At 49.6% G+C, this 21041-nt stretch overlaps 1 protein-coding gene across 1 annotated transcript; it reads right to left on the reverse strand.

Annotated features, from left to right (window-relative positions):
* Nucleotides 1–1569: 1569 nt before the first annotated feature.
* LOC103558876 (keratin, type II cytoskeletal 73) lies at nt 1570–13301 on the reverse strand. The gene is made up of 9 exons (XM_008532107.2): nt 12693–13301; nt 11012–11226; nt 10248–10308; nt 9492–9587; nt 8584–8748; nt 5823–5948; nt 5226–5446; nt 4188–4222; nt 1570–3390 (listed from the first exon to the last, which is right to left on the reverse strand). Exons 1-9 carry the CDS (start codon nt 13137–13139, stop codon nt 3134–3136), a joined length of 1623 nt encoding a protein of 540 aa, XP_008530329.2. The 5' UTR covers nt 13140–13301; the 3' UTR covers nt 1570–3133.
* Nucleotides 13302–21041: the final 7740 nt, after the last annotated feature.

The following is a 21041-nucleotide window of genomic DNA, read 5'->3' on the forward strand; positions in this document are numbered from 1 at the left end:
CAACAAGCTCAGGGTTACATGGTCGAAACCAAAGGGAGGCTGTTCGCACGGACTAGAGAACATGTGCCAGCATCATCCTGCCTGCTCCAGGGAGAAAGAATTCTCAGGCTGGTGACGGATGTCGGGTGTCTACACTGAGGAAGTTTGTGCCAGAGACTGCCAGGGCTCACTGAGTATCCTTGTTCTCCTCCTCATTTCCCAGCCTCCTTTGGGGTTCACTTGGGGCTTGGAGTCATGTTGGCCAGTTAAATGTGAATGGCATTAAAGTGTGTCACTGCTAGGGTGAGGCAGTTGACAGCCCGTGTGCCTCCTCTGTCTCTCTTTCCCCCGTCCCAATAACCTTGGAGGCCACGCGTGCCGTGTGGCAGGCTACCAGACAGAAGAGCCCAGGTCCCGGAGACATCCTCTGGGAGACTCATGCAGGAGGGCTGGCCTCACCTGTCTTGGGCTGTGAGTGAGGAATAAATCTCTTTTGTGTTGAGTTGAGCCATTGGGATTTCAGGGTTTGTCCACTGAGGCAGTCAGTGTTAATTATCTGAATCCAGGCATAGAAGTTGGATGGTACAAATCTCTCTTAACAGCCAATGCTCTTTGTCCTTAATGTTCATCACATAATCTTCTGCTGGCTATTGACCTCTTTACTTCTCACTTAGGCTTCTTGAAAGAAGAGTCCATCCTAATAATACTGAGTGCTAATAGTAAACATGACTTAATAGCAACTGTTTCTTGAGCACAAACTATGTGCCAGGCACTGAATTAAATAATTCTCGCATACTCTTTCATTAAATTTAATTCTCATGGCAACTTTATGAGGGAATTGCTATTCCTAACTCCTTTTTACAGATGGGGGAACTGAGGCTCGCGGAGCAGAAGTGTCTAAGTCACACAGTAAGGGGCAGACAAAGACTCAGTCCTGGGTCCATCTCACACCCAGCGTGTTAGCTCATCCTGCGAGCTCGACAGCATAGAATCCCAGCTGCTTAGCAGACTTGAGAGGGCCTCTCTGATCTGGCTGCTGCCTGCCTCCCCAGCTCCAGCTGCCACTGCACCCACCTCTCCACCTGCGGGACGTCCTCCAGCCTTTTGCTTCCCGCTCCCGCAATCGGGCCCTGTTTTCCACCATGCTGGTGCCTCCAGCCATGGTGCCCAGTCCTCCCCCTTGTCTCTCTAGCAAACTCTCTCCTCTGTGAGGCCTCTGTAACTTCTTTTGCTGCCAATATCTCACCATGTTGCAGCTTCATTTCTTTGTGATTATGTCTCCATCAAGGACATGGACCAGCTTTATATATCCCTGTATTTCCAACACTAATGCATGCCAGGCACATCATAGACACTTAATAAATATTCATTGAACTGACCACAATTTCTTTACTGGCCCCGAGAATGTGTTCCCTGAGACTAGTTATTCTGACAGCCAGTTCTCTCTTGGGCAATGAATAAACCAGCATATAGTTTATACGAGGGTCTCTTTAAAGTTTGGATTTGGTGAGTTGCTTTTCCAGCAGCTAAATACCTCTTTTAGTGAGCTAATTAAGTCAAGTTTTTGAACCAAAAAGATTGAGGACAAGATTCTGTTTCCACCAACATTTATTAAGCATGAACTTTGTATCAAGAATTGCACAAGACATCCTCGTGTTGTCTCATTTTAGCCTAATAACAATCCGGGGGTATTATTCTGCCTAGTTTATAGCTAAAGCAATGAGGCTCAAAAAGGTTGAGAGCTTTGCTCATGATCAGCAGTTAGTTGCAGAGTCTGAATCTGAATTCAAAGCTATTGACTTGAACTCCAGGACTCTCTCCAGACCCACGGTGACCCTGTTCAGATGCACCTGTGAGCCCCAGCCTGAATGTGTGCCAGCCTCTCACTTGCTCTTTGCATCCTGACAGCATCATCCTGGCCTGGGGACCTAAGAGAAATCTCTGAGCATAAGAATGTGTGGGAAGGTGAGTGGTGTGTGTACAGTAGTGGCCTCCTGCTTAAACACAACTCATATGTACATTCACATCCATAGTCAACCCAGTGAAACTTTACCAAGGACCAAGAGGTCATGGATCGTCACTCTGAAGAGCAGCTACCTTTGGCTTTTCCCCACAGAACAGGGAACAGACATCACTGAAGCCCCAGGCTCTTGGGAACTGGCCATCTGCTGCCTCTTGGCCAGTTTTAAATCATGCCTCAAGGCATGTTTTGGCTTCCTCTCCCTGCTAATAATCTGGGTGTTCTTAAAGATGACCCATTCACTGGAGCATTGGCCTGGGAAAAGCACGATTTAGAAGGTGCATCTGCTGGGGCTGGGGACAGAGCTGAATCCTGAATGTCACAAAATCCAGCAGAGGTGATGGTGGGACTCTGCAATCTGTGCAAGGGTCTCTGTCACTCAGATCTAAAGGTACTTGGGGTTCTAGGGAACAGACGGACCTCCGATGCCCCAGGTTTCAGGTCATTGACCTCCACACGTGGAAGAGACGTGGCCTGAATGAGGATTCCCTTAGGAGAGAGATGCAGCCTGGTCCTGCATGAGTTTTATAAATTTATTGCTGACACGGGGGAAGCAGGGAGGTGGGGCCTGGATGAGGACAAGAGCTCATGTATGGAGGCAGAGATCTCTTCGTTGACAGGACCAGCCTGCAGGGGTACTGCCAGCTATATAGTCTGCAGGCAACATGTAAGATACGACCTATAACTGGTGTTTCGCTGGGCTGGTGGTGCTCTGACAGGCGACAGTTCTGGCAGGTCCATCAGTGCACCTGTAATCTCACGTACCCATGGAGCCCACGGCCAAGGAACTACCTACGCTAGGGCGTGGGACACACAGCAGGAAGATGGCAGCTACGCTCGAGAGAAAACCTCCCTCTGCAAGGGGGCATGCAGGCCAGAGAAAGGTCAGGCCTCCATCTTTGGCAACGCTCAGGAAGGGGAGGCTGAGTTCAGAGGTCCCTTGTATGAAGGCAGAAGGATGGGCTAGACTCCTGATTCTAGATTAGGAAAGACTAAGACAGAGATGCGGAAGAGAGGAGGAGATGTCAGTGGCAAAGAAAAGCAAGGAGGAGGTGATGACAGATGTGACAGAGGAATTTCCTGGAGAAGAGAGTCCAGAGGAAACCAGGGCAAGGCGGACAGCTGTCTTTCACTTTATCTCGTGGTTTTCTTGGAGGGCGAGCTCAGAGCTGAAGACTTCCCCGGGAGGTCCTTGAATTCACTTGCACTCCCCAGCCTGGTTTTGGCCTCTCCGCGGGGGCTGCAGTTCCCACTGCCGGTGACACAGCCACCAGACAGCATGCTGTAGCCCCCACTGACAGAGCTGGACCGGTAGCCATAGGTGCCAGCACCACTGAACCCAAAGCTGGTTCCTGCGCCTGGGGTTCCAGCCGTGGAGCTGCTGATGACCGCTGCAGAGGATAGAGGCAGGAATGTAAGTGTGTGTCCCTGACAGCGGTGACCCTAAGTCTCCTCTAACCTCCCAGCCCCAAGTAGCTTAAATGTCTCCCTCTTAAACAAACAATTCCTGTCAACCGTGGACTTGAGTTTAGGGACACACGCTCAATCCCTGAGCAGCTCAAGCACCGCGAGAAACAGCCCGGATCCCACAGGACCCCCAGACCAGGAGTCTGCTCATTCTCTGACAAACCAAGCGTAGTGAGGGCTGCCCTGAGGAACAGGTGATGCCCAAGCTCACAGAAGCCAATAAGTCTTGCATTTAACTTCAGAATAGATTCTCAATTCTTTTTCAAAGAATTTCCTGATTGCTTGATTTAGGGGAGTTTCTGCTGGTCTATCTCAGAGGGAGATGGAGGTGAATGCTGTGGGGCCAGCACTAAAACTGGTTGTGCACAGCGTGTCTGTGCACAGGTCTGTACTCTCAGTGAGGAAGTGTGACTCTTCCTGCTGACATCTTCTTTCATGCAGGAAAGCTGGGATGGAGGTGACAGAAGAAGGGGTGGGGCTGAGAGCGTCTACCCAGCATGGATGAGATTTCTGGAGAAGGGGCAAATGTGAGATAGAATGTGATAGGGAGTTAACTCCACGGGGAAGAGGCAGCAGGTCTCAGCAAGGGAGGCAATTATGACAATGGCGCTCTAGCGGGCAGAGCCCAGGCTGTCCCACGGCGGGCCGGGTGGTAGGCACCCACTTACTTTGTGTTGGCTAAAGGACTAAAAACATTCCCTCAGAGGAATGAAATACTCACAAATGCTCACGGAGTTGGTGTACTCTCCAGACATCCTGCATGGAGAGAAAAGCACAGGTGAGTGTCCCTCACACGGAATCTGAGTTGCCCTAGCCACATCGTCAAAAATCATCAGCCAGACCAGCTCAGCCTCTGCAAGCCCTCCAGCTGGCCAGACGGTGTTAACTGCACCTGCCTGTCTCTAACTACCTCCCTCCCCCTCCTCAGTCTACTCTTCCCACTTCAGAGATGTGCAAACTCGCGACCTTGGAGCCCCCAACAGCAACACCACCTTCCAGGGGCCCTCCTGCTGGGTTTCTCTCTAGTCCACCTCTTCCTTCCTGTAAGGCTGCTGCCTGAACAAATACACGTGGAAATATTATCATCAGGAGTTGCCACTAAGGAACTAACTGTATGACTTTAGGACCAGTCACTCCTCCTCTCCAGGTCCCAGGAAACAATGACGATGGGTTAGAACAGCATCTTTCAAATGTCGGTGCTTCATGTACGACCCTTCCGACTGTTGCTATGACCATGCAAAGTCATGCTGTTACGTATTTAGCATTTTTCACTGACTCTGCATTTTATAACAACAATGTATTTCTCTCAAAAGGAAGTTTGATATCGCTGTGGGAAATAGAAAACCAGGACTACCTGACCAAAAACAGAACAAAAAGGCAGCAGTAAAAATAAATGTGATGAAAATAAATCAATTTTAAAAACTTTTGGCTAGATATTGTCTGCCCGGAGACTCTGAAATTGGGATTTGCTGTCTCTTTATTAATAGGGAATTTGCACGTGTCGGAGAGGCGTTAAAGACACAGCAGCACCACCATGAGACTTCCTCCCGGTCGTAATCGGAAGAGTCGAAGGAGAAGAAATGTAAAGGAAATCTCTGTCTTGTCACATACTGGATGCTGTTTAAGGCTACATTGTGGGTGACCTGAAAAGCATCTTCAGCCCCTCCAGCAGCCTGTCCCCCATACTCCGGGAAACTGAGTCAGAGCATTCCAAACGTTCTTCCAGCTCTAATATTCTAAGACCCCTCTCCCCACCAACCTGCACTCCTCGCCCTCCAGCAGCTTGCGGTAAGTGGCGATCTCCACATCTAGGGCCAGCTTTGTGCTCATCAGCTCCTGGTACTCGCGCAGCATCCGGGCCAGCTCCTCCTTGGCCTGGTGCAGGGCAGCCTCCAGCTCATCTAGCTTGGCCCGGGCATCCTTGAGGGCACAGTCGCCCCGCTGCTCGGCATCAGCGATGGCCATCTCCAGGTTGGAGCACTGAGGGCCAAGAGGTAGCATTTCCCCTGAGTTCTCATTTCCCCTGAGCCTCCCTTCACCCCCTTTGCTCACTGTGGCTGGACCCTCCTCGGTCCTGCCCTGCTTCCTGCAGCAAAGACCCATGATGATGGAGCCCTGACAACCTCGGCCTGGGAGGCTTGGTATTCTCAGCCCCCTTGGCTTTCTGAAAAGGTCCTTCCAGTTGTTCCAGATCTCAGAAGGGTGATAAGTGTGGGGGATGAGAGCAGGGGCTCCATTTGAGGAAGGGGGTTCTAAGACGGAGGAACAAGAGAAGGAGGGGGGCCCGGAGGAGAGTGTGTGACAGGCAGCTCGCTCTCCCTTGGGAGTGAGCCAGGAAGCCCCCGAGCCCCTTCACCTGCTTCTTCACACTCTCAATCTCTGATCGCAGCCTCTGGATGAGCCGGGTCAGCTCTGAGATCTCATTCTTGGTGTGTTTGAGGTCATCCCCGTGCCGGCCGGCCGCCAGCTGGAGCTCCTGGAACTAGAGGGAGAGAAGCCAAAGCAGGAACCTTGACTCAGCACCCAGCTGAGCTTCCTCTGGCAGACTGTGCCTTTGCCTGGGGAGTATGGCAGACGTGGGGAGGGGTCCCCAACTTCACCAGGCCTACCAACAGCCCCCCACTCAACCATCAGTTCATTAGGCTTATTTGTTTGCCTTAAACATAATTGGTCTCATGGTTAGATTTGGCCATAAGGACTGTTGAAAGTTCCACACTTCCAACACTGCAACTTTATAACACACAGTTCCAATTATGACATGCTTCTGCCGATAGCCCTTCCAAGTCAAGGTCAAACTCCTACCGTGGCATCAAGGTGCTTTGAGATCTGGTGACTACCAGCCTCTCCGGCCCCATTTCTCACTGCCCTTGCCCATCACCCACCAGGCTCTCCACCTGTACCAAACAGGTTCATGTTATGTCCCCTGTGCTCTCAAGTCTCTGAGTCTTTGCCTGAGCCTTTCCCTCCACCTGGAAAACCTTTCCCCATCCATCCTCCTTCTTTCCCTAGCTAGGTCCAACTCAGCCAGTGCAGGGTCACTTCCTCCAGGCGGCCTTCCCTGATCCCCTGGTTGGGTGCAGTGCTGTTCCCATAGCACCCAGCATACCAGCCCACAGGTCTTACCACACTGTACTGTGATCACACGTTTCTATGTCTTCCCCATCAGACTCAGAATGACTGGATGGCAGGGACCTTTTCTTTTATTTCTGAATTTCCAGTACCTAGCACAGTGCCTGGCTGGGGCTCAAAATAGGTCTGATGAATGAATGAATAAATAAATGAATAAACCGAGGAGGGAGCTGACAAGCTGCCCATCTGTGTTTTCTGTGACTTCCTCCCGTCATAGCTCAGCTGGGCCGCAGACTACTGGCAGCCTTGCTGGGCATGGAGGAACATTTGTGTATGCATGGTGGGGGCAGATCCGGCTATATCCCAACTCCACGAGTCATGAATTTGGAGTCATCTACCAGTTTGGATTATTCCCGCCTTTGATGTCATCCATTGACTGGTCAACAGAGAGTACTCCATTTCTACCCCAGAATTTGGCTTGAAGGGAACGCAAAACACGTGTGACCTTCAGAACTCCGGTGGCTGTGCACTGCCTGTCTCTAGCCCTGGGTGCTCGGTCTTGCTAGTTGTCTCATATCTGTCCCCAGCAAGGCCCTAGGTTCAGGATTCTTCTTAAAGATGCCAAGCCCCCTGGAAGGCAGGGGGGCTTCTCTCTATGCTCCGTGTTTTGTCTTTGATGCTAACCTTGGGACAATAAACACCAGGGTAGGACAGGCGGCCTTCTCCTGCTCCTCTGCAAGGCCGTGTGAGCACAAGGGTGCATCCCACACTGACCGGGACAGAGCCACTAACTCCCCCAGTTCTGACACCAAGGAGTCGCCCTCTGAGGCAAATGGGAGAGTAAGCTCTTGCCGTTCAGCTCTCAGCCCACCCCTATCCCCGATCATAAATGTTTCTTAACCAGAGTCACCCCACGATTTTGTGTCTAAACACCATGGAATTGGCAGTCAATCATGTAGATTCAGATCCAGCTCCATCACTTACCAGCTAAATGACCTTGACAAGTTCCTTAAACTCCCTGAGCCCCGGCTTCTTCATCTTTAAAAGGGGAATGAGACTAACAAGCCCTCATAACACTGTTGCTAAGATTGCACGCGTGAAATTCTATTGAGTGAGTGCTTACCCCTAACCGGAGAGGTGCCAGTGTGGATAACCCCAGAGAGCAAATGATCCAAAAATCACGTGTGCACAGACCTTCCTAATTCTTCGGGAAGGAGCCTAGGGTTAAGCACTGGCCACTGGCAACCCAGAGTGGTTAGGCCACATGGCCACCCCGACCCTGGCCGGCAGCGGTAATGTGGAGGGACTGGCATCTGGGGACTTGAGTGTGAATGTTTATCAAGAAGCCCTGGCCTGTGTTGTCCCCTAGGCCTTGAAGGACTCCCTTCCTCCCACCCCTGCAGGCCAAGTCTCCCTGACCCTGGGGGAGCAAGGAGGCAGGAGGAAGGACAAGAGACGGTCTTGAGAGTGTGGATTTCCCTTGAGAAGGAGCCTGATAAAAAGCAAGCAACAATTAGGAAGTTGCCATCTTGATCTGAGAGACCAAATTATCTAGAATCATTTCCCCACCCCTTGCCCATTAGAGGAGTTAAGATCTAAGGGACTCAAACTCCCCCTTTCTTCTTGGCGTTGGACTTGAGTGAAAAGGTAGGAGTCACCTGATCTCAGATCACACTGAAGAGACCCCCTAATTTATTGTAATTACTGAGGGAGTTGAGATGCTAACTACCCATGTTTCTCTCCTTCCCAGACTCAGTTCAAAACTCTCTGCCTCCAGGAAGTCGTTCCTGACCTGCCCCACCTGATCCTAGTCCCCTAAGCCCTGTCTCCCCAGCATTCACGACTCTGTCGGTGCCACGTTCATTTGCACTCAGCTGTGTCCTCCGATGGCCACCACGGACTAAGTGGATCCCAAGGACAGAGCTGTCTTCTCCTCCCTTCAGGCTTCCCCCAGTGCCTGGGACAGTGCTATGCTCCCAGCAAGCAGGTGAGCCGTGGTGGGTCCTGGGACGGGACCACAGGCCCAGAACATGTGACCCCAACCTCACCTTGCTCTGGTACAGGGCCTCAGCCTCGGCCTTGCTCTTCAGGGCGATCTCCTCGTACTGCGCCCGGACCTCAGCGATGATGCTGTCCAGGTCCAGGTTCCGGTTGTTGTCCATGGACAGGATGACGGATGTGTCACTGATGTGGGACTGGATCTGAGCGATCTCCTGCATAGGACACAAGGAAGCATGAAATGCCTGTTGTGAGCAGAGGAAGGTGCCAAGGTGATGGCCCTGTCCCAGTTGGGGAGCCCCCAAACCCTCCCAAACAGATGCAAGCTGTATTCCCCAAAGCTTATATAAATGGAACCCACCAACCCGGAGCTTTCAACACCACATCTAAAAACTGATAGATGGGTTTGAAGCAGCTCAAGAAGAAAACAGCCCATATGTCTGTCAGCTGAGACAGGTCAGGAGTGGGGAAGGTGGAGGGGAACCAGCCTGGCCACCACGCAAGAGACACCAAGGACACGAGAGGCCATGGATGCTTGGCCAACAGGCTGCGACTTGAAGCCAGATGGTCACAGAGGTGGTCGAAAGGGTGTGAGGACTCCCCACCTCCATCCCTGGGGATTCCTGCCTAAGACTGAGGAAATTCCCCAGGCGGCAGAGAAAAGATAGACCAAAATGAGAATATGCTTGGCTGAAGGTCAGTGGGGACACTTTAGGGACCCCTGGCTTCCTGAAGGATATGAGAGTGGGACATCTGGAGGCCAGGCCGGGACTGATGGCACACATCATTTGGGGGCACCAGGATAGATGTCACTCTCGCCTTTGATCTACAAAGCTCTCAGCATCCAAATGCTGGAGGTCCCCTAGGCTCTTAAAGTCACAGATGACTAGGTAATCACTCATTCACAGGCCTGTCCTTCCAGAAGTCCGAGCTGGGGGTGGGGCGGGGGGAGCCTTACCCCCTCATACAGACACTTGAAGAACTTGATTTCTCTGTCCAGGGCATCCACCTTGGCCTGCAGCTCTGCCTTGCTCATGTAAGCCGCATCCACGTCCTAAGGGAATCCAGAGAGCCCCATTCATCACCCTTCTTCAAGCCCAGACAGGGTTCTCCTGGGAACTGACACCCCAGCACCCAACTCTGTAGCTAGCTGCCCCAGGGAATAGAGTCAAGATCCAGGTGGCAGGAAGCTGACTTCCACCCAGGACGCACTGTGGGACGTTGAGCAAGTTCCTCCAGGCTCTGAAACTCCTCTGCCCTATCCAAAAACAGAATATTTTTACTGCCTCTATTTCTCCAAAAGAGAGTATGGAGAGAGCCCCATCCCCCACGTGGTCAGTCATCCAGCAGTCAGAGCTGAGGGCAGCCATGGCAATTTACCAGAGTTGGGCAGAGTTGGAGGGCAAACCTGTAGCCCCTCTTGAAGCATGTCCTGTTCCCCAAGCCAAAGTGGGCATGACCTGAGGACTGAGTATCCACATCTGGGCTCCTCCCCATTTATCCAAAACAGGGGCAGACAAAGTGGTATGTGCTAGAGAAACATCAAGGTGTCCCACGGTGTCCCAAGCAGCAAATGCCTCCGTCTTCTCCTGGCACGTCAGCTCCAGGCCCCTCTGTAGGGCGCGCAGGCCTCAGTTTCCTCTCTGATGTCACCTCCTCCCACCCTCCACTCTCCGCTCCCCCGGTGACTGAGGGATACCCACCCCCTCCTCACCTTCTTAAGCACCACGAATTCGTTCTCGGCTGTTGTGCGCTTGTTTATCTCCTCCTCATACCTGCAGGGAAAGTGTCCCAGTGAGCAGGCGGTGTGCGTGCGTGTGTTCTCATGGGGAAGAGAGAGCAGAGGTGCCCATGTCATGTAACTTTTAACAGGTGCTATTCTACATCTTTGCAAATCTGTCCAGCTCACCAGGACTATTTGGCCAGCGTTGCAGGCTGGTTTGAAGCAACGCCCTCCCGGGCCAGCGGACCAGCGGTTTGGGGTCTGGATTTCCTCAGCTCCCTGGAGAGCGAGTAGGTCCTTCCTCCTCCCACTCAGGGGCCAAGTCACAGGAACGTGTCTCTGCCCCTGTCAGCCATGATTCTTGTGTCGCCCAGCTGCCTGACACCCCTGCTGATAACTCCACCCCATCTCCAAGCATGAGTCCCGAGGAAGCCAGAACTGCCCCTGGGGACAGGAGGAAGGAACATGGCCCAAATGTCCAGGACCCCAGGGAAAGGAGAGAGGAAACCCAAAAGAAATTCCAACTCCCTGCCTTGCTTTGGGACTTTCCTTGGAACTTGGAGGAAACTGAGTGAGCTCAGGAACCGAGAGGCTATGGGGTACCACACTCGGGCTCTCCCCAGAGGGGACCAGGAGGGAGCCTGGGTCACTCTCACCTGAGATCAGTGCCCCTGAGGCCAGAGGCAAATGTTCCTGTGCCTGCTGGGAAAGCCCAGCCCGGGAGGGGGTCAGCGTGGTGCAGGGTCCCCACTCACCTCTTCTTGTAGTCCTCCACCACGTCCCGCATGCTCCTCAGCTCCGAGTCCAGCCTCACCCGGTCCCCGGACAGCGTCTCCAGCTGCTTCCGCAGGTTGCTGACGTAGCCCTCCAGGATGGGCTCCAGGTTGTTCTTGCAGTTGTTCAGGTCCAGCTGCTGCAGCAGCTCCCACTTGGTCTCCAGCACCTGGTTCTGCTGCTCCAGGAACCGCACCTGGACCCCGAATCAACAGACACTCAGTCCATGAAGAGAAGCAATGGGGTTTCCTTTCCTGGGCAGCAGCTTATGCAACATTAGCTTCAAAGGTAAGAAAATGTCTTAGAAAATGTCTCTCCTGCCCCTCCCAGCCAGGGCATTTCGTCTAACTGAGGTTCTCTTTCTGGGGACAGCCCCCTAAGATCAGGAGGGGCCTCAACATCTTCATTTCCCTCTAGTCTGTCTCCTCTGCACCTGTCTAAACCTGCCCTGACCTGGTTGCTGGTCAGCCAGGGCCACCTCTCTAAGGCAAGTCCTCAGACGTGCAAACGGCCTTCACGCTCATGGGCGTCTCTGCTCGGGGCCTGGTGGCCCGGCCTGGGCTCTGCCTCCTCTGTGTCCTTGCTCACGGCCTCTCCCAGCCCAGCCAGAGGCGGGCGCTTAGCTGATCTCAGGTCTCGGGCCTCCCATGCTGCTTTCATGCCCCACTCTCTCTGGTCTCAGAGCATCTCTCCAGGGGGAGAGCCGGCATTCTCAAGTTGCAGCCTATAAATATCAGGCCATTTTTTTGCTTAAAACCCTCTGGCAATTCCACATCACCTACAGGGTCAAGTCCAAATTCTTTCTTTTGCTCTTTACAATGTGCCCATCGCCCTTCAACCATTCTCCCAGCACCCATGCAAACCCAGGCTCTCCCCACTCTCCAGACAAGTCCTGACAGCTCCCTCTCCCTAGACTGCCTTTCCCACCTCCATCTGGTAAACTCCTATTCATGCTTCACCACCCTATCTCATTGTCATCCCTGGTGAGCTTCCCCTGCTCCCCTAGGCTCAGGAAGTCTCTGCTTCCCAAGACCCTCCCTTGCCTTGGTTCCTCAGGGGTTCTAACCCAAGTGTGCATCAGCACCACCTGGGGGCTTGTTGCAATGCAAGGTGCTGGGCCCCCTCCGAGTGTGTGATACATTGGGTAGGAGGCGGGCCCTGAGAGTGTGCATGTCTGACAACGGCCCAGGTGATGCTGACGCTGCTGGTGCAGGGACCGCCTTTCAGAACCACTGCTCCAGGACGCCGCTGATCCCTATCTGCCTTGCCTTACAGTTTGGGTGTATTGTATGCTATGAGTCTGTCTTTCAACCAGAATCTGAGCTGGTCTGAGTCCCATGAGAGGAGGAGATGGGCCTTATGGCTTTCTAGATACCCCAGGCTGCCATGGGCCTCTCCTTCATCTGGCTTCTGTTTCATGTGCCGTCACTCTCCTACTTCTCGACTCTGAGGACATCTTCCCTGAACTCCTCCCACCCCCCTGAGCACCTCCATCCCTCAGCACTGATGTCCAGGGTTGGCCCAGTTCCTCCTTACTCTGTCCTCGGTTGTGTTAGCATCCTGGGGAGGTGTCCTGCCTTCCTCTGCCCCAGACACTGCCCAAGGGCAGTGAAGGTGGAAGAAGGAGGGGTCCTAGGCTTGGCTTTCTCTAGAAAGTCCCACCTTGTCGATGAAGGAGGCAAACTTATTGTTCAGCGCCTTGATCTGCTCCCGCTCCTGCGCGCGCACTTTCTGGATCTCCGGGTCCAGCTCCACGTTGAGGGGGGCCAGGAGGCTCTTGTTGACGGTGACCTGGTGGATGCCCCCTGGAGGGCACACAGACGGACACGCGGACCCCACAGCCGCACTGCCAAACATGCTGCCAGCAAAACCACTGGCCCGGCCTCGGCCAAACCCATAGCCCCCTGCCCGCCCACTGCCACTGGCCATGTTGAAGGAGATGCTCCGGGCACCCCCAAGGCTGTAGAGGCTTCGACTGCTGAAGCCCCCGCTGAGTCCTTTGCCCCCTGCCCGGTAGGAGGAGGAGCTGCCCCCTGAGAGCACTCCTGAGCAGCCGCTGAAGCCCCCCTTGGCGGCAGCTCCTGACTTGTAGGTGAATTGGCGGCTCATGCTGGGGAGGCCAGAGAGCTAGAATAGGATGCTAACCCTTAGCTGAGATGCAATTCACCAGCCTGCGATCTCAGGCTCCCCTTTTATAGGGCTCAGGAGAGAGTCACTGCCCTAATTTGTGGGTTTAGTTTGCCTGGGAGCAAGAAATCATTTCCTCCCAGCAAAATCAGAGACAATGGGTAAATAACTTAAAAACCTTCAAAGTGCTGAGCTTGCAAATCTTGCTGGTATAATTTGAGTCTTATCTAATTACATGGGATCATTAGCCTGGCCAAATTATCCCTAGAAAGATCTTGGCTGGGAGGTTTGTCACAGCCTCAATTGCCCTTCCCCAGGGAGTGGAGGGACTAGATTGCGGAGGTGCAGAGGGGAGACCTTTAATCGACAGCGTCATCGGTGAGAGATCTCACGGACCGTACCAGCATCAGATGGGCTGCCCCCGGGACCCTGACTGAGCTGCTTTTATGTGGTTAGGAAGAGACTCTGCAGTCTGGCTCCCCAGGGCTTCCGGAGACGGTTCTCATGGCTGGCCAAGGCCATGGGAAACAAGCCCTCTAGGGATCCAGGCCCAGCTTTCTGGATGCCCATCCCTGCTGTGCCCTCCCAGGCAGGTCTTTTGCTCCTCTGTGCTGGCCAGGCTGCCCTGCACACACTGACTTTGTTCCTGTACTCTCCCACCGCCTCCACCCTTGACCTTGACACAATGGCATTGCCACCATTCACGACGGCTGACGCTGGTACAGTGCTTTACAGCATTAAAGAGCTCCTTGCACACAGGAGCTCTCTGAATCCACGTGACCTGGGGAGGAGCTGTGAAATCCATGGCTTACAACTGGGAAAACCGCGGCTCAGACAGTTGAGGACAGCAAACATTTCATGAGCCTTTTCTTTGTATGAATCCCAGAGCATGCAAATGCCCAACAAAATGTAGGCCCCAGCCTGGAGGACCCCCTTGCTTGGTCTTCTGACCCCAGATTCACAGCTATTCAGAACTTATTTGCTTATCCAGCAGCCAGCCAGCCATTCACCTACTCGTTCAATCATCCATCCCTTCATGTAACAAACCTCTGTTGAGGGCTGACTCTGCCCAGTGTACTGTGCTAGGCTCTGGGGTCACAAATTAATAAGACAAGTTCATTATTCTAGGGGAAGGGCTGACACTTGAATTTTATTAGACTCTTGACATTACCAAAGTATGTGACCGAAGAGTTTCACAATTCCCAAATGTATGTAATTTCCCCCATAAAACTGCAGTCATTTCACTGGCCGAGTACTTGAATGAACAGCTTGTCAATCCCTCTTTTCTATTTCCATACAGAGATTATGGCCCCATCCTGTGTTACGTACTATGACACACAGTATTATGCCTCCAATACTGCTGTACCAAGCAATTGGCAAATTCAACCTCCCTCATTTTTTTTTTTTTAATATGAAACAGCTATTTTCAAGAAAAACCACTTTCTTAGACAGTCTCAATTTCACTACCAGCAATGGGGCTTAGCAATCTTTTTAGTCTTTGGTCCCTAGACACAAAGGTTTTTATCCCTTTGCAATTTCTTCATGGGGCGTGATGAGGGAAGACCGACAGAGCCATGCTGGGACGAGGGTGCTGAGTGTTCCAGACGGAATGACCCCCTAATTGGCTCCTTCACGCTCAGCAGAGTCAGGGTGGACGTGATTCAGACCTGTGTCTCAGCAAAACTACAAACTGCTGTCACAGGCTTGCCATCACCCCCTGAGGGCTGTGAATGCCATCTCTGCAAGGCCGTGTGTGAGTGCTAGCCAGCAGCCAGCTCCTCACCCCTGCGTGACCTTCACTTCCCCTCCCCCACCCTGGTCTTCTCACCTTGTGAGCCTGCCGCAGGGCACCCTGGGAAACCTTCTCTGGTCGCTCATCTCAATGCAGCCCCTCCTGTCTGGCAAGCCTCCCAAATTGTACTACGTCTCTGTTCTAGTGCGGTATCTCCACCTGTGTTCCAGGGGCGTACCAATCTTCCCCGACAGCCAGAAAGTTTCTTGAGGACAAGCTCCAGATCCCATCCTTTGTCTAGTCCTCTTTACTCACTGTCCAGAGCCACGGGGGCGAGGGATCCTCAGGAAGTCAGGGAGGGGACAAGAAGACTCTTAGGGGCCCCTTGAAATCATTCCCCCTAACAACAGAGTCCTTAGCCTCTGTCCTTAAAACTCTTTGAAGTGGGTTTTCAATTAGTGAGCCCCTTACATTTCACATCCTGCCACTGCCTTTGCCACGGGAAACTCAATGCCAGCTGACCCCTTATCTAATCTTCACCCAATTGCTAAGTCAGTCCCACTTCCCACAGAGGGGCAGTGCTGCCATTAGCCTGGCCCAGCCTCTAGGGCAGGTGGCTCAGATGGGTTCAACACCAAGGAGGCAGGAAATCAATTCCCATCTCCCCCAGAGGCAAAAAAAAAAAAAAAAAAAAATCACGTTGTAAAAGAATATTTAGTACTTCTCATCCAGGAAGATGGAGTAGACATACTTTTTCTGACACTGCTCTAACAGGGGAAATGGCGTGAACACCATTCTTCCACTTACAACAACTGAAAACCTGGACTTTATATATGAAACAAATGTAAGAAGACTCTGAAAGGTGGAGAGAAGAAGGCACACCAGCTAGGGATCTTGGGAGCCAAAGAACGACATGGCGGTGAGTTCCCTGCATTTTCTATTTCTTTCACATGTTGCAGACTTGGTACCAAAGAAAGCAGCAACCTGGAAGGGCACAGATTTATTAAAAGCCCAATCTTTCCAGCCCAAGCTCCAGGAATGGGGCAGCCTAGATAGAAAGCTTATAGAGAGTAACCACTCTACTCCAGCCAAACACCACTGAAACACTGCAGCTCTGCCCCGACCCGCTCCAGCTAGGGCAGAGTGGGAATCCTAGACTCCCTATTGACCAGGCTATAATGAGGCCCCAACTGCCCCCTTCCCCCAGGAACTGGGTGATGTCGGGAAAGGCCACAATGGGAGCTGGTACTGTCATCGCCACCAGGCAGGAATAAGTCCCAAATCCATCCAATGTTTGTGGACACCACATGGGGAGCCTAGACTTCTACCCCGACCTGGCAGTAACAGGGTAGAACCCACAACTTTCCCCTGCTAGGGCAATGTCAGAAGAAGTCATCTAAAACAAGAGATTTGAATAAGATCCAAAATGCCCAAGTTTTGATCAAAAATCCCTTGTCACACCAAGAATAAGGAAGATCTCGAATGAAAAAAGATAGATGCCAACAACAAGGCAACACAGATGTTAGAAACATCTGACAAAGATTTTAAAGCAGCCATCATAAAAATGCTTTAACAGCAATTAAGAAACACTAAACAGATGAAAAAATAGAAATCTCAAAAAGAAATAAAAGATATCAATAAGAACGAAGTGGAAGTTTTAGAACTGATAAATACAATAACCAAATAAAAAACTCAAAGGATGGGTTTAACAGCAGGATAAAGGGGTCAGAGGAAAGAATCTGTGAACTGGAAGACAGAACAACAAAAATTACCCAACCTGAGTAACAGAGAGGAAATAGACTGGAAAACGAAGAAGTAAACTAAGCCTCAGGGGCCTGTGGGATTATAACAAAAGATCTAATATTCATGTCATTGGCATTCCAGAAGAGAAGAAAGAGGATTGGCTGAAAAGTTACTCAAAGAAATAAGGACTGAAAATTTCCCAAATGTGGCAAAAGACATAAACCTACAGATTTAAGAAGCTGAGCAAATCTGAACAGGATAAACTCAAAGAAATCCACACCAAGATATATCATAGTCAGAATTCTGAAAACTAAGGACGAAGAAAAATCATGAAAACAGCAAAAGAGAAACAATAGCTTATCTATAAGGGAAACTATTCTGAAGGATAACAGTTTCCTCATCAGAAACCATGGAGGCTAAAGGAGAGTGGCACAATATTTTTCAAGTGCTGAAAGCAAAGAATTATCAGTGCATTTTCCTATATCCAGCAAAAGCATCTTTCAGGAAGGAAGGGGAAATCAAAACATTCTCAGATGAAGGAAAACTAAGAAAATTTGTTGCCAGCAGACCTATCTTAAAAAAAATGGCGAAAGGAATTTCTCTAAACAAAAAGGAAATGATCCAAGAAGAAACCTTGGGAACATGAAGGAGGAAAGAAGATGGTAATAAAAAAGATGGATAAATACAATAGACTTTCCTTCTCCTCTTGAATTTTCTAAGTTATGTTTGATAATTGAAGCAAAAATTATGACCCTGTCTCATGGGATTCTAAGTGTATTTACAGGAAATACTTAAGAAATTATATTATAATGAGAGAGGGCAAAGGGATGTAAAGAGAGTTAAGGTTTCTTTACTTCAGTTGAACTGGTAAAATGGTGACAGCAGTAGACTGTCATAAGTTATGTATATATAACATAATACCTAAAGCAATCACTAAAAATGCCATACAAAGACATATACTCAAAACCGCTACAGATAAATCAAAATGAGCTCTTAAAAAGGTTCAAATAACCCACAGGAAATCAGGGGGAAAAAACAGAAATGAAAAACAAAGAACAAATATAAAACAAAAAATAAAATGACAGACTTAAGCCTTAACACATCAACAATTACGTTAAATATAAGGGGTATAATACACCAGTTAAAAGACAGAGGTTGTCAGAGTGTATTAAAAAACATGCGCCAACTGTATGCTGTCTACAAAAAAACTTGCCTCAAATATCATGATACATGCAAAGTGAAAGAAATAGGATAGAAAAAAGATACATCATGCAAATGTTAATCAAAGCAAGATAGGAGTCGCTATGTTAACATCAGATAAAGTAAACTTCAGAGCAAAGAAAATTATAAGACAGGGAGAGACATTATATAATGCAAAAGGGCCAATCTACCAAGAAGAAATAGCAATCCTAATTTGTATGCACCAAATGAAAGAGCTACAAAGTATGTGAAGCAAAAACTGGAGAACTAAGAGAAGAGATAGACAAAACCACAATTAAATTTAGAGACTTCAATATTCTTCTATCAACAATTAACAGAACAACTAGAGAGAAAATCAATGAGGATATAAAAGAACTCACCAACACTATCAACCAACAGGATCTAACTGATATTTATAGAATACTGTACCCAACAAAAGCAGAACAAATAATCTTTTCAAGTGTCCATGGAACATATACCAAGATAGGCTATATCTTGGGCCATAAAACAAACTTCAACAAATTGAAAAGAATTTAAATCATACAGAGTGTATTCTCTGACCACAAAGAATGAAACTGGAAATCAATTTTTAAAAAACGATTTCTCCAAACACTTGGAAACTAAACAACATACTTCTGAACAATTCATGGGTCAAAGAAAAAATTTTAACAATATTATTTCCAAATAAGGTCACATTCAGAGGTAGTAGATGTTAAGACTTCAACACATCTTCTTTGAAGGACACAATTCAACCCATAAAGGACATCGAAAGCACAAGCAACAAAAGAAAAAATAGATAAGTGGACTCCAGTTAATTTTGGAGATGGGGTCAAAAGTGACTCGATGGAGGAAAGAGAGTCTTTTCAAAAGATGATGCTGGAGCAATTGAACATCCATAAGCCAAAAATCAATCAAGCAAACAAACCCTCAACCTAAGTTTCACACTTTATACAAAAATTAACTCAAAATGGATCACAGATTGAAACCTAAAATGTAAACTAAAAAGCTTTTGGAGAAAATCAGGATCTAGGGTGATAAAGAGCTCTTTGACTTGATATCGAAAGAATGAGCCATAAAAGAAAAAAATTAATAAATCGGACCTCATGAAAATTAAAAATTTTGCTCTGCCAAGACCCTGTTAAGAGGCTAAAAAAAAACAAGCTAGAGACTGGGAGAAATTATTTGCAAACCACGTATCCAACAAAGGACTAGAATCTAGAATATATCATGAAATCTCAAAACTCAACAATAAAAGAACAAGCAATTTCATTGGAAAATGGGCAAAAGACATGAAGAGACGTTTTACTGAAGAGGATCGACAGACGGCAGCTAAGCACAAGAAGAGATTTTCAACACCATTAGCCATTACGGGAATGCGAATTTAAACCACAATGAGATATCGCTACACATCTATGAGATTGGCTAAAACAAACTTCAGTGACAACACCAAACACTGACGAGAAACTGGGTCTCTCATACATTGCTAGTGGCAGTGTAAAATGGTGCAGCCACTCTGGAAAACAGCTTGGCAATTTTTTAAAAACTAAATATGCAACTACCATACGTCCCAGCAATGACACACGTGGGCATTTATCTGAGAGAAATGAAATCTTACGTTCACAGAAAAACCTGCAGACAAATGTTTATAGCAGTTTTATTCATAATAGCCAAAAATGCAAACAATCCAGATGCCTTTCAATGGGTGACAAACTGTGGTGCATCCATACCATGCGTACTCCTCAGCAATGGAAAGGAACAAACAATTGATATACACAAGGACCTGGATGAATCCCCAGAGAATTATGCTGAGTGGAAAAAGCAAAGGGTTCCGAACTGTACAATTCCATTTACATAACAATCCTGAAATACAGAAATGGAGAACCAATCAGTGGTTGCCAAGGGTAAATGAGAGGATGTCACAGGCAGTGTGGGTGTATCTATACAAGAACAACATGAGGGATCCTTGTTGTGATGGAAATGTTCTGTACCTTAACTGCATCAATGTCAATATCCTGGTTGTGATATTGTACTACCGTCTTGCAAGGTGTTACCATCTTACAACATTTATTGGGCTCTTACTAGGTGTCAGGTACTGTTCTGAGCACATTAACACTCAAAATAACCCTATCAAGGAGGTGCAATTAACATATACTTTTTACAGACAAGGAAACTAAGGCACAAAGAGGTTAAGTCGCTTTGGACAAAATCACACAGCTGGGAGCCAGGAATGGAAGCCGGGCAGTCCACTGTGGAGCCCATGCTATTAACCTACTGCCTGAGGTCTTTTTCAAATAACCCATTTCCCCGACGTTGAGATCCTTACTCGAAAGGTCTAGGGCAGGGCCTGAGCTGGTGGGGTATCTTTGACTTCTTCGCGCTTTCTTCTTGGGACCCCGCTCGCAGGGGCTCTGCCTTTTAAAGGCACTATCCGGAGCATGATGTGATTTTAGCTCACATTCCATTGTCCAGAAGTTAGTTTCACGGTCACCGTTATCCTCAAAGGAGGCTTGGAAATACAGTCTTTAGGTGGGTGGACACGCGCGCCTCCACACTTTCTACCCCCGCAGAAGAAGAGGAGAAACGATGCTGAGCGAGGAGCGGCCGGCTCAGGCGCGCTCCGTGTGCTGGAGGAGCGCTCCTCCGTATCCCTCCGCTGTTTAACACCGCGCGGCGGAGGCCAAATCGCTTGAGAGCGCAGCGACCGGACGACCAGCCTTGCTGGTTTGCCTGCGACTGAGTTGGGTCCTGAGACACGAGACTTTCACTTTTAAAGCCAGGATTGTCCCAGGAAAACAGAACAAGTTTGTCAATTTACCCAGAAGCCTCTCATCTCATGATCTGGCCCCACCCCCCTCCCCTTCCCCTTCTCTCTCCAGCCTTCACCAGACCTCCCGTCCTTGAAAGAATTCGTCAGCCTCCTGTCCTTTATTCAGCCTATATTGATTGACCACCTACGATGTGCTTGGCTCTTGTCACAGAGGATGTGGCACCTCCATCTAAAGCACCCCCTCCCCCTGGCTGACTCCTCCTCGTCTCTCAGGTTTGCAGTTTCAGCTTCTGGGGCTCTCCATCGGGAAGTCTGCGTCCTCCCAGTCTGGCGCCTTGTTCCTGACGCACTTCCCCAGGACAGCACTCAGATCACTTCACTCCCATTGCACACGCGCTCCCCTGGCTTCCTGCTGGACAAAGGTCTTGTCACCTTGTACCAG

Source organism: Equus przewalskii, chromosome 5 (assembly GCF_037783145.1).
Source record: "Equus przewalskii isolate Varuska chromosome 5, EquPr2, whole genome shotgun sequence".
Classification (NCBI taxonomy): domain Eukaryota; kingdom Metazoa; phylum Chordata; class Mammalia; order Perissodactyla; family Equidae; genus Equus; species Equus przewalskii.